This window comes from Ornithorhynchus anatinus, chromosome 5, assembly GCF_004115215.2.
Source record: "Ornithorhynchus anatinus isolate Pmale09 chromosome 5, mOrnAna1.pri.v4, whole genome shotgun sequence".
Lineage (NCBI taxonomy): Eukaryota > Metazoa > Chordata > Mammalia > Monotremata > Ornithorhynchidae > Ornithorhynchus > Ornithorhynchus anatinus.
Window position 1 is genome coordinate 60,038,829 of NC_041732.1, and position 12,759 is coordinate 60,051,587.

The following is a 12,759-nucleotide window of genomic DNA, read 5'->3' on the forward strand; positions in this document are numbered from 1 at the left end:
TTACTAAGTGCCAAACACCGTTAAGGAGCTCACACTCTTAATCCCCATTTTGCAGATGAGGTAACTGAGGCCCAGAGGCAGGGTCACACAGACAAGTGGCAGAGCAGGATTAAAACCCAGATCCTTCTGACTCCCAGACCCGTGCTCTATCCATTAAGGCACGCTGCTTCCCGGGGCAGGGTCCATTTCGGAGTCTACCTCTGGACTCCCTCTGCCTTCGGAGTCGCTCTTTCCTGCGCGGGGGTGGGCCTGGAGCTGCCCCACAGAGACGGGGGCGCGGGGAATCCTCTGCTGCCCAAAGCGTTCCTTGAGTTGAGAAGGAGTGAGGTTGAGTCTCGGGAGGACGTCAGACTCCAGAGAGGGGCAAGATGCGGCAAACTGCTAGTCCGCGGCCCCGACACTGAGTCGTGGTTCCTGGGTGGTTTTCTCCGGCGGGGCTTTGGACTCCCCCTCCGCTGGAAAGATACCACAACCCAGGATTGGCCAGAAAGCAGCGAGGCCTAGTGGATAGAGGACAGGGCTGGGAGTCAGAAGGACCTGGGTTCTAATTCCGACTCCAGCACTCGTCTGCTGTGGGACCTGGGGCGGGTCACTTGGCTTCTCTCTGCCTCGGTTACCTCATCTGTAAATGGGGGATTAAGACTGAGTCCCGTGCGGGACTGGGACTGTGCCCGACCCAATTAGGTTGCATCTACCCCAGCGCTTAGTACAGTGCCTGGCACACGGTGGGCGAATAACAAATGCCAGATACATAAATATATTAAAAAAAAGCCTAATCTCGGTCAGGGAGCAGAGTGGGGGCCTTGCTGCTCTTGGGCCTCCGGCCCCGCAGAGGCTGGTCCTTTTAGGCTCTCAGAACGGAGGGTTTCATGGTGATCCTTTTCACTGATCTGTGTTTGCTTAGAATCGTGGCTTCTGTTAAGTGCTAACTCTGCCAAGCCTTCACTAAGCGCTAGGTTAGGTTCAAGGTAGCCAAATCAGACACAGTTCCTGTCCCACAAGGGACTCGCGGACTACGCAGAAGGGAGAACAGGTATTGAATCGTCATTTTACAGATGAAGAAACTGAGGCCTCCAGAATTGAAGTGACGTATTCAAGGTCATGCAAAAGCAAAGTGGCAGAACGGGGATTAGAACCCAGCTCCTCTGACTCCAAATTCTACACTCTTTCCACGAGGCCGCGCTGTGTCGGGGCACTTTCTCAGGAACAGCAGCCCCCGCCGCCCCCCGCCCCCCCCGAAAGATGAAGTGATTGCCCATTCCAGCTCCATTCCATTATCGACCTTGTCTCCCTCTGGATCTCGCTCCCCTCCGTCTAACCTGAGCCCCTCTGACTGCTGTCTTCCTCCTCCCCTAGGAGGCCCAAGAGGCAGAGGCCATCCAGGAGGAGCTGAATGAGAAGATCGAGCGGCTGAAAGCAGAGCTCGTGGTGTTCAAAGGCCTGATGAGTGATGTAAGTGCCTTCTCCCTCCATCTTTCCCCCGCTCCCCCGCGTTGGTTGGCGATATGACTCCTCTCTCCCCTTCCCACCTCCTCCCCCATGCAACTGCTTCATTCACAATGAGTTTCAGGCTGAAGTGAGCACTGCTTTGTAGTCAGCTCCCTGGCTGCCTCAGACCGACAACAGATGCGTCGGGAAACAATCCCCCTGCCCTCCCGCCCCGAAGTCACCCACCCCCACTTCCCCCGCTTCCTGTTGGTATGTTTAGAGATGCATTAATTCACTGCTTAGCCCATAACCCTGATGATTATTTTGAATTTTTTTTTTTTTTTGCTCCTCACAAGTTCACAGGGGTGACGTTCGAAACCTGAACCCTGGCACCGCTATGGGATGTGGGTTGGGACCGCCCCCCTTCTGAGGGTCTGGGGGCTTGGAGGGCAGAGGGGGCTTTCGCCTGACACAAAGCGTTCGCTCGATGTCGCGTCGAGCGGCTGAGGGGCCTGAGATGTCGGAGCATTGGGGAGTTTTTACACCTGGGGGACTTGGCCCCCGAAGAGCTGAGGGACCCAACTGGCTCTGGGCTTCGAGCCAGGTGCTGGCAGGATTTTGCAGCACTTTCCGGCCAGGCCGGGGTTGTGGGGTGGGAGATCCTCGGGGCTCTCCGAGCTGAGCCCCTGTCGGTCTTGGGTTTGAATGATCCACTCATTCATTCGTTCCGTCGTATTTATTGAGCGCTGCTGCGTGCAGAGCACTGTACCGAACGCCTGGGAGAGGACAGTGTAACAATCAGCAGACGGACACATTCTCTGCCCACAGTGAGCTTGAAGGCTAGAGGGATCCAAGACTGCGTGTTCCCCCCCGCCCTTGGCTGCTCGCAGTGGTTCTGACCCGGGATTCCTGACACCTCCTATTTCAGGATCCAGAGCCAATTACGTGTCTGCGTCAGAACAGGCCCAAACTGGGGCATCCTGGGAATATTCCACTGCCTTCCCACCCTTTCCCCCTCTCCCTGTGGAACTTATTCAGGAGCGAATCTCTCCATCAGTCAATCAGCGGTATTTACTAAGTTCTTACCGTGTGCAGAGCACTGTATTAAGCCCCTGAAAAAGTAGGTTACAATATAATTGGAAGACAAAAATCCCTGCCCTCAAAGAGCTTACGTTTTTTACTCAAGAGGGAGGTTTCCTGCAGCTCCGAAGCCTCCGGGTCTTGCTGATTTAGAAGAGTTCCTGTGGGAGGAGGGGCCGAGGATGGGGAGCATCGGGCTCTGACTTGGCCGGAAAAAGACGCGGAAGGAACCCGTGGGGTCTGGAGTCGCAGAGTGGGTTGGGAGCAGGTGGACTGGCGGCACTCGGTGTTCACCCCGTAGCATTTATGTACTTATCCGTTATTTGTTTATATCGATGTCTGTCTCCCCCTCTGGACTGTCAGCTCGCGGTGGACAGGGAACCTGTCTACCATCTCTGTTGTACTGCATTCTCCCGGGCATTTAGTACGGTGCTCTGGACACTGTGAACACACAATAAATTCCGTTGATGGATTGACTAGATGGCTAGAGGGGTAAGGATGGTTTGGCTGAACCTCAGCGGCCCAGAGGTTGTCTCCTCTTGGGGCTGAGCCGGCTGTGGCCCGGAGGAGTGATGTCAGGGAGAGTTTGGTGTTGCTTTCAGGCTGCGATTGTGGTCGATGGGGAGCTGCCCGGTGATCCGAGTGGCGGTCGGTAGGGACGAGCTGGTGGGTGACTGGCGTTCACCCCCCCCAACCTCCCCCCTCCCACTGCGATCCCCTGCTAGGCTCCCTGCCTTGGGTGATCCTGGCCCTCGCCAGTCCGAAGGAGCCCGGGACAGCGGTCGGGGCCACGCGGAGGTGTTGGGAAGAAAGAAATGTTTGCCACGGGCGTGAATTGTTTTCAGCTCTACTCACGGCTATTGTGTGTGTGCTGAGAGAGGATGGCCTCCGGTCCTCTGGGCAAGTAGCAGACAGGAAGTGATCCCTCCAGCCTGCCTCCATCAACAGGGAAGCATTGACTCCCACGAGGTCCTGTCACCGACCCTGGCCCCTCCACCCGGTTAGGAGGGCGGCCTGAAGTCCCAGCCGCTCCGGGGCGTGGGGGGCCAGAGGCCTCACGCCCGCCCCCCTCTCCCCCCGCCCTTCCCCAGCACCCTCAGGATCCGTCCCCTCTTCCGGCACTTGCTCTCTCCTGAACTCACGTAACCCCCTGCTGTCCTCCCTGCAGCCCATGACAGACCTCGACACAAAGATCCAGGAAAAGGCCATGAAGGTGGACATGGACATCTGCCGGCGAATCGATATCACAGCTAAGCTGTGCGATGTTGCGCAGCAGCGGAACTCGGAAGACGTGTCCAAGATCTTTCAGGTGAATAGGGCCCGCCCACCCCAGCCTCCGGCCCCGCCCCTGGACGGGTCTGTCTTCTTGCCAACACTCCTCCTAATCTGCCCCGACTCGCCCCCGGCCCCCCTAGCAGGTGCTCTTAGGCTCCCCAAGGAGTCCCATCCCGCATCTCTCAAAAATAAGCTTTCCTCGGGTACTGGAACCCACTGCCCGGGCGGAAGCTGTACTCGCCTTTAGGACCTCGGACCTTACCGGGTGGGACGGAGAGAGTCAGGTCAGGGTGCTGAGGCTGTGAGAGGTGCCTAGCTGTAGACGCCTGAGTTTGAAAATAGGGCTCTCTGCTTTTTCATCGGGTCTTTCTTCTGTCACGTTTCTGTGCCCGTGTGATTTAATGCAAGCGTGCGTGTGCGTGTGTGTAAACGTAGGCCCGCGAGATCCCGATCTAACTAGCTGGCTTTTGAGCTGACAGATTTACGGGAAGGGGAAACCAAGGTTATAGGCTGCTCCTAGCGCTCATTCTGAACGTACCGTTCTTGGAGAGAGGCTGCGCCACCGGTGTTTTCTCCTTTCTGTTTTCTTTGTCTTTGCTTGATCCCGGGGTGAAGTGGGTGTGCTATCACTTTAGCTGTGGGGTTGGATATTGGGGGGATGCCCTCATCGTCTTCTCCTTCCTCCACCTCTCCTGCTCAGAGGCCAAGGGGAGGCTTGGAGGCTGAGGGGGGAGACAAGGCGTTCTGTGGACACTCTGTAGTGTGTGTGTGTACATTCCTCGGGCGGTTTCTGTGTACGCTTCTCGGGCAACCCTGTGTACAACCTGTAGCCTCTGTGTGCGCTTCTGGAACTTCTCCGTGGACAATCCGTAGCCTCCGTGTGTTCTTCGGTAATTCTGTGTACACCCCGTAACCTGTGTGTGTGCTCCTTGGGCAGGTCCCGGTACTCCTTAAGAGCCTCTGTGTCTGCTCCTTGGGCGGGTCTGGATACACCCTATAGCCTCTGTTGTGCGCTCCCCGGAGAGGTCTGGGTAACGCACCGAAGCCTCTGTCGGCTCCTTGGGCAGTTGTGTGAATACCCTGTGACCTGTGTGCGTGCCCCTCTGGAAGTTCTGGGTGTTCCTTGTAGTTTCAGTCTGTGCTCCTTGGGCAGATCGGCGGACACCCCGTAGCCTCGGTATGCCTTTTATGCCTCCAGCAGCACGGGTGTGGTAGTCAGAAGGCCCTGAAAAGCGGCAACAGGCCTTTGCGTTAGAGGTTCTTGGTTTCTCTCTGCCCGGCTAGCAAGGGACAGCACTCTCAGCCTCTCTGTGTCAAGCGGCTCCTGACTCCCAAGGACAGAAGTGTCCTCGTCTGAGGGGTTCTAATGGCTGGGAAGAGCCAAGCCTCTAAGTCCCCCGCCTCCCAAGGCCACGGCTGAAGCCCGTCTGGGAACTTGGGCTTCCCCTTCCCTGTCCTGTGTCCCCTTCTCCCCCACCTCCCCCCACCTCGCGCTGACTCCCACCCCCAAACCCCGCCTGCCGCTCAGCGAGCCCTCCACCGGCGAGCTTGCCCTGACTGGAGCCCCGGCTGCCGCTCGCTTCGCACCCTGCGTTTCCAGCTGCTTTCCATCCATCACCTCAGGGAAGGGAATTTCCCCTCCGGGTCCCCCCCGCGACACCCCGACCGGCTCTCTCAGTCACCCCCCTTTCTCTGCCCTTGGGTTCAGGTGGCGTCCAAAAAGAAAGAGCGCAAGGTCACCTCGGACGAAGACCTTTCTGAGCAGGACGCAGAAGGCAACAGGTTCTCGGATGATGAAGTGGGCTCCCTGAACATCACCGACGAGATGAAACGCATGTTTAACCAGCTGTGAGTATATCCCAGCCACCCCTGGGGAAGACAGACGGACCCTGGCAGAGAATCCGAGAGGAACGGGAAGCGGGAGCTGGGGACGCGATCGAGTCCGGTCTGGCTGTGGGAGAAAAAACTGCTCTGCCCTCAGTCATTTCCGGAGCCTCGGTCTATGATGATTTCATGACTCCCCCATAAAGACTGAATTGTTCATAGCAAGCCTGGAGTTTCCTCTGGAGAAGGACACAGCAGTACTGATGTTTACTCATGCCTTTTAGCCCCCTGAACCATTTTGCAACCTTTTAACCCTTCCGGAGGGTACACCCCTAGGGGGCCCATTATTAGTATTATTATCATTTTCTGTGCGTGAAGCGTTGGGATAGATACAGGTTAATTAAGTTGAACTTAGGAGCGGGTAGGGGTAGTGAATCCTCATTTCTCAGATGAAGAAACCGAAGTCCAGAGCAGGTGACTTTTTTGATGGTATTTGTTAAGTGCTCACTAAGTTTCTGGCACTGCTCTGAGTGCTGGGGTAGATGCAAGCTATTCGGTCCCCTTCCCACGAGGGGCTCACGGTCTTCCTCCCCATTTTACGGATGAGATAACCGAGGCACATAGAAGTGAAGTGAATCGCCCAAGGTCACACAGCAGATGTCTGGCAGAGCCGGGATTAGAACCCAGGTCCTGACTCCCAGTCCCATGCTCTCTCCACTAGGCAACCCTGCTTCTCTGGGACTTGCCCAAGGTCACACAACAAGCAATTGACGACCGGGATCAGGGTACAGGTCCTCTGACTCTCAGGGTCACGTTCTTTCCGACAGGCCACGCTGCTTCTCGGCCACATAACCCTCCCCCCCACCCTTGGGCTCCCCATTCCCAGCCCTCTCCCACAGCCTCTGAGCCCAGCAGAAAGGAGGAGCTTCCTGATTGAGACCGCAGGCTGGGGTTAGTTGCCCAGAGTGGCTTCTCTTCGGCATTCGGGACTTCCTCTCCAAGCGAGCTGGGGAAGCTTTCTTAAGTTTCCAACAACAGAACAGGATTTGGGGGCTAAGTACAGGATTCCTGGCTCGAAACCTTTTTAAATAAGTCTCCGCTCAGTAGTCCACTCCCTGATTACCCCGTCGTCTCCGAAGCACAGAACCTGGCCAGAGAGGAGACCGCTCTCTCCTTCCCCTGTGACTGGGAGCATTCATCTTCCTCCCACTCCCTCCCCTTTTTCTCTCTCTATTTTTTGTGGTATCTGTTAAGGTCTTTCCGTGCCAGGCACTTGAAGTGATGGGGTAGATACAAGCTAATCAAGTTGAACACAGTCCCTGTCCCACACAGGGCTCACAGTCTTAATCCCCATTTTACGATGAGGTAACCGAGGCACAGAGAAGCGAAGCGACACGTCCAAGGTCACAGAAGACGTGTGGCAGAGCCGGGATTAGACCCCAGGTTTTCTGACTCCCAGGCCTGTGCTCTATCCACTTGGCCACGCTGCCTCTCTTCCACTGTGGCCCACAGTGCCATCTACGACAGCCCCTTTCTTTGGGGTCCATCTTCAGCTCCCACTGGTCCCCGCTTTGGGAGGGGGCTGGTTCTCCAAAAAGCTTTTGGTCATCAGATAAGAAATCTACCTTCAGCAGAATCCCGATTCTCCCCACTCCAGTCCCAATCTCGTTCTAGCAGGACAAGTCACTTAACTTCTCTGTGCCTCAGGTACCTCATCTGTAAAGTGGGGATTAAGACTGTGAGCCCCAGGTGGGACATGAGCTGTATCCAACCTGATTAGCTCGTATTACCCCAGCGCTGACCGCAGCGCCTGTTACATAGTAAACGCTTAACAGACTTCATTAAAAAAAAAAAAAATAGAGAAGCCGGCTCGATGAATGAAAGGGCGAGATTTGAAATAGAGAAAGAATGCGAATTGTGCTGATGGGGCCCTAAGCCCAAAAAGACAGATTTGGGGGGGGGGGGGAGTTAAGAGAGGATGGTGTGTGAATTATGCTCCCGGCCTGTTGATTTCTGTTTTGTTTTAAATCTGAGGTCTGTTGGGTTCTGAAGCCAAGAACATCTTGCGCTGGGAGGGAGGGAGGGGGGCTGGAGGGCTGGGCCTGGGGAGGGGCCAGATTCAGCGGAAAAACCACTTTTGGGCCTCCTGCCCGCCTCCCTCCATCGAAGCCCCTTTCCTAGAGGAGAAGGCGCCCACCCCAAACTCCCCTCTTCCGGTCTTTGACCCCCCATGTCCCCCTCCTCCGCCCCGTGCTTTCAGTCTGAGCAGAGACACTGCGAGGAAATGAAGTCAGAGAAGAAGAATGCTGGCTGGAAGCCGGGAATGGAGCTGAGGCAGGGAGCCGGGCCCGGGGCGCTGGGCGGACTGTGGGAATGCTGTGCTGGAGCAGGCAGGAGCCGGAGAGGGATCAGGGCGGGCGGGGGGAAGCCCCTGGGAACCCAGTGAGGCCTCCCGCCCCCTTCCCTCTGTCGCCTTGAGCCCAGATCGGGGCTCCATCTCTTCTGCCTGCCCCTGTTTTCCCGAGTCGGGTCCTCTTCCCCCTGGTCTTGCTGCCTGGACCGATTGGCGACGCAGGCTTTTTTTTTTTTTTTTCTTAAGATGGTATTTGTTAAGCGCTTACTATGTGCCAGGCACTGTTCTAAGCACTGGGGTAGATAAAGCTAATCAGGTTGGACCCAGACCGTGGCCCACATGAGGATCACCGTCTTAATGCCCATTTTACTCCTGAGGTAACTGAAGTCCAGAGAAGTAAAGTGACTTGTCCAAGATCACACGGCAGGCAGGTGGCAGAGCCAGGATTAGAACCCAGGCCTTCTGACTTCCAGGGCCGTGCTCTATCCACTGGGCCATGCTGTTGAATGACTTGTGGCCTGCCAATTTGGGGCTGACCTGGAGAGCCCTTGCCTCAGGACTCCGGGTTGTGTCTGCTGTCTCTAGCCCAGCCTTGCAGATAACCGTTTCCCTTAACCAACCCCCGAAGTGTTCCTCAGTCTTGTCCACGCTGCCCAGTGTCGGGGCGATGATTTCTTAAATGTGTGGGCAGCAGTGGCCTGAAGAAAGACCAGCCGAAGTGGGGAATCCGTGACAGTGTCTTACGGGGAGCGATGTGTGGAAAAAGCAGGGGCCTGGAAGTCAGAGGTTCTGGGACGTAATGCCTGCCGTGCCTGCCTTGGGCAATCACTTCACTCCTCTGTGCCTCAGTTACCTCATCAGTAAATTTGGGATTCAATACCTGTTTCCTCCTCTTACTTAGAATGTGAACCCCCTGAGGGAGAGGGTCTGGGTCTGACCTGATTATCTTGCATCTTCCCCAGAGCTTATAACAGTGCTTGACACGTAGTACGTGCTTATTGTACTCTCCCAAGCGCTTAGAACAGTGCTCTGCACATAGCCCTCAATAAATACCATCGATTGATGAACAGATACACCACAATTCTTCTTCTTCTTCTTCTTACTTGCCCGGAGTGTGATTTCTCTTTGGTTCAGCCTGATTTCCTGGAGACTTGAGCCTGAATTATATGACAGAGCCGTTCTGTTTTTCCCCCTCCTCGTCTTCTGGGAATCAAGACCCGGGAGGTCCTGTGCTTCCCGTTCTTAACTTCTGATGTCATTTCCTTCCCCCCTGCAGGAGGGAGACCTTTGACTTTGATGATGACTGTGACAGCCTGACCTGGGAGGAGAATGAAGATACCCTGTTGCTGTGGGAAGACTTCACCAACTGCAACCCATCCATAGACCTGCAGGGAGAGGTGAGGGCAACCGTAGTCCCGTCCATCAATCGGTCGTATATATTGAGTCCTTGGTGTGTGCAGAGCACTGTGCGAAGGGTTTGGGAGAGTAAAGTTGAATATAACCGACGTTCCCCGGACACGGTGAGCTGTCAGAAGTCCGCGCTCGGCTCAGGGTGGGGAGACCCTCCCTCCTCACCCCCAGTCCGAGGGCCCTGGGAAAGCCAGCTAGCTCACACTCGTTGTGTGACCTTGGGCGAGTCACTTAACGTGTCTGTGCTTCCATTTCCCCTTCTGTAAAACGGGGATTAAGTGCCTGGGCGTTCGCTCTTCTAGGCTACAAGCCCCACGTGGGGACGGGGACTGTGACCAACCCGAAAGCTTGGCTGCCCCGGCGCGTAGCACATACTAAGCACTTAACGAATCCCATTATCCAGAAATTCCTCACCTTCTGTCATTACACGCCGGGGACAGTGCCCTGTGCCGTGCTCCGTCCTGAGGAGAATTCTCGGAAAATACCGTCGACGCTCTTGATGATGGTTGGGACGTTTGGCAGCGAGTGGAAAAATGAGGGGTCTGGTTATTCTTTTTTTTTTCCCCCCGGGAGGCCACTCTTCTCCCTAGATTTCCCCTCCCCTACTTCCCGCCATGCATTGGGGAAACCAGTTCTGGTCCATTCATGGGGTTCTCCCCAACTCTCGAAGCCCCCCTCAACCTCCCAACCTAATAATAGTAATTATTTGTTAAATGCTTACGTGCGCCAAGTACCGTACTCCGCACTCGGGTTGCTGCAGTGTAAGCAGATTGGATACGGTCCCCGTCCCACATAGGGCTCACAGTCTAAGTGGGAGGGAGCGCAGCTACTAAATCCCCATTTTACAGATGAGGAAATGGGCACGGAGCAGTTGAGTGACTTGTCCAAGGTCACGTGGCAGGCAAGTGGCCCTGTCGTTTCCACTTCCCCACGGCTCCCTCCTTCTCCTGACTGGCCCCGGCTTTTTGTCTTTCAGCAAGAGGAAAACTTAGGCAACCTGATCCACGAAACAGAATCCTTCTTCAAGACGAGAGACAAGGAATACCAGGAGACGATAGGCCAAATTGAGGTGCGCCTGGGGTCTTGGGGGAAACGGACGAGGCCAGGCTGGGGGACGGAGACCAGGCTGGAGGGGGCAAGAGGGGAGGCTGAGCTGGGGGGGTGGGAGGGAAGTGGGTACAAGGGAGTTTGGGGTGGGGTGGTGAGAGGGAGGCCGGGCCTGGATGGTAGGGGGCGTGGGGGATGAGGGAGGCTAGGCTGGTTGTGGCAGAGAGGGAGGCCAGGGTCAAGGGAAGAGAGGGTGGGGGCCGGGGGGGCAAGCCCAAGGGAGGAGAGGCGGGGGGAATGAAGGAGGTCGAGTGGCGATCTTCAGAGTCCAACACCGATCCCTCCCTCCTCCCCCTCGCGCCCCCTCCCAGATGGAGCTGGCCACCGCCAAGAGCGACATGAACCGGCATCTGCATGAGTACATGGAGATGTGCAGCATGAAGCGGGGCCTGGACGTCCAGATGGAGACCTGCCGGCGGCTCATCAAGGGCTCTGCAGACAGGTACCCGCCGGGCCGACCTCTCCCTGGGAGCATTCCCTTAGTACACCCTGGGAGCCCTTATAACAGTGCTTGGCACGTAGTAAGCGCATAACAAATACCACCATTATTATTATTATTACTCCCTTAGCACCCACCCTGGGAGCACTGGACAGACACGGGTCTGTCCAGCCCTTCCCTAGGAGCACTCTTTGGAAGCACTCTCTAGGAGCACTGGGGCAAAGGAAAGTCTGACAGGAGGCCCTGGCTCAGGTCTTTATGTGGGAATAGATAACACCAGCCCACTGCAACTGTTTTAGAACTGGGGGAAACTGAGGCCCAGAGCGAGCCGCACGTCGAGGCGAGGCAGAGCCGGGCTTAGAACTCTCATAGCTCCTGATTCCCTGCCTCTTTGCTCAACCGTCTTATCCCGTGCTTGAGTCTCATTGTCCCGGAGAATCGGGATCGCTGCTCAAGCTGGGCGCCAAGGTTCGGCCCCTGTGGGTTCGGTTCTACCCCGGGGCCCACGTCTAGGTCCCCGTCCGAGGGATCGGGCCAGATCCGACTCGGTCGATCTAGTCATTCATTCGATTGTATTTATTGAGCACTTACTGCGTGCAGAGCACTTTACTAAACGCTTGGGAGAGTACAATCCGACGATAAGCAGACACATTCAATCCGAAGCGCTTACTGAGCGTTCAACGTGTGCAGAGCACCGGCCTGGGAGAGTACGACGCGCCCCTCGTCTCCCCTCCGTCCAGCCCTGCCTGTCTTTCGGCATCTGAGACCGAACCCTTCCTCTCCCTTCTCCCCCAGAAACTCTCCGTCCCCCAGCTCCGTAGCCAGCAGCGACTCAGGAAACACAGACGAGATCCAAGACGAGTTGGATCGAGAGGCGGAGGTGGAGCCGATGGTCAGCTGATGTCCAACGGGGAACGACGTCCTGCAAGCCGGGGACCCGACACCCAGTGAAGGAGAAGAGGAGAGAGGTTGCGGGGAGCGAGGGAAGCGCGGAACACACACGGACTCCTGACACCCTCCCCTCTCGCTCCTGAGGGACCGCTGCTTCCGACAGCCACCCCTCCCTCCCCCCGGTGCCCCCGTCCCGCTCGACCACCTGCCCCAGCATTGATTGGTGCTGTAAATTTCTATCGTTCTACAGGTTCCACGTGCAGAACTGTCCGGATTCCGTCCGCCGCGGTGTTATAACTGTGCCTTTTCCCGTAGCGGAGCCACTTTGAGCTCTAAAGAAATATTCCTAGCAGGTGTTTTTATATAAACGGGGGATATTCTTAATAATGACGGTGATAGTAGTAATTATATTTCTGGCGGCAGTGCTGGCACTGGGAAGATCCAGGGAGGTCGCCTTCTCTGGCTCGCTAGACCGATCGGCTGCCTGCTCCTTCCCTCCCCCCCATCCCCGCAGGAGCGAGTCCTACCCTTCCTTGCGGGGCAGTGGCAGGGAACACTTCCCCTGTCTCCGCTGACCCCTCTGGCGAAGAGTTCAGTCGCCTGCAGTGTTTGGGGGGGCGTGGGGGGGACACATTGATTTTCTCAGCTCTAGTGGCGAAGCAGACAGGAAAGGCACAGCGGGGGGAAAGCGGAATGACACTGTGTTCAAACTACTATGCAAAAAAAAAAAAAAAGCAGCTCGCCTTATTTACCCTATTTACGTGGAACGCGGGGCTTTGCTGGGCTTTGGGTTTTCTCCCGGGGTGGGAAGGGGAGTCGAGGAAGAGCTGCCTCTGGGAGACCAGTGTCTTTGGTGCCAGGGATCAGATGAGAAGAGCCCACCGGGTTTGTCGTTGGGAGTCCATCTTGGGGGTGGGACGGAGAAGGTGTCGTACTGGCCGTACTCTCCCCG

At 56.3% G+C, this 12,759-nt stretch overlaps 1 protein-coding gene across 1 annotated transcript in view; it reads left to right on the top strand.

Moving 5' to 3' along the window:
* Window positions 1–12,191, top strand: part of IFFO2 (intermediate filament family orphan 2) — a 60,565-nt gene extending 48,374 nt beyond the window's left edge. Inside the window, 7 exon segments of the mRNA XM_029065744.2 lie at window positions 1,357–1,452; window positions 3,677–3,817; window positions 5,492–5,631; window positions 9,237–9,357; window positions 10,347–10,439; window positions 10,789–10,919; window positions 11,712–12,191. Of these exon segments, the coding sequence (XP_028921577.1) occupies window positions 1,357–1,452; window positions 3,677–3,817; window positions 5,492–5,631; window positions 9,237–9,357; window positions 10,347–10,439; window positions 10,789–10,919; window positions 11,712–11,817 (828 nt within the window). The 3' untranslated portion in view covers window positions 11,818–12,191.
* Window positions 12,192–12,759: the final 568 nt, after the last annotated feature.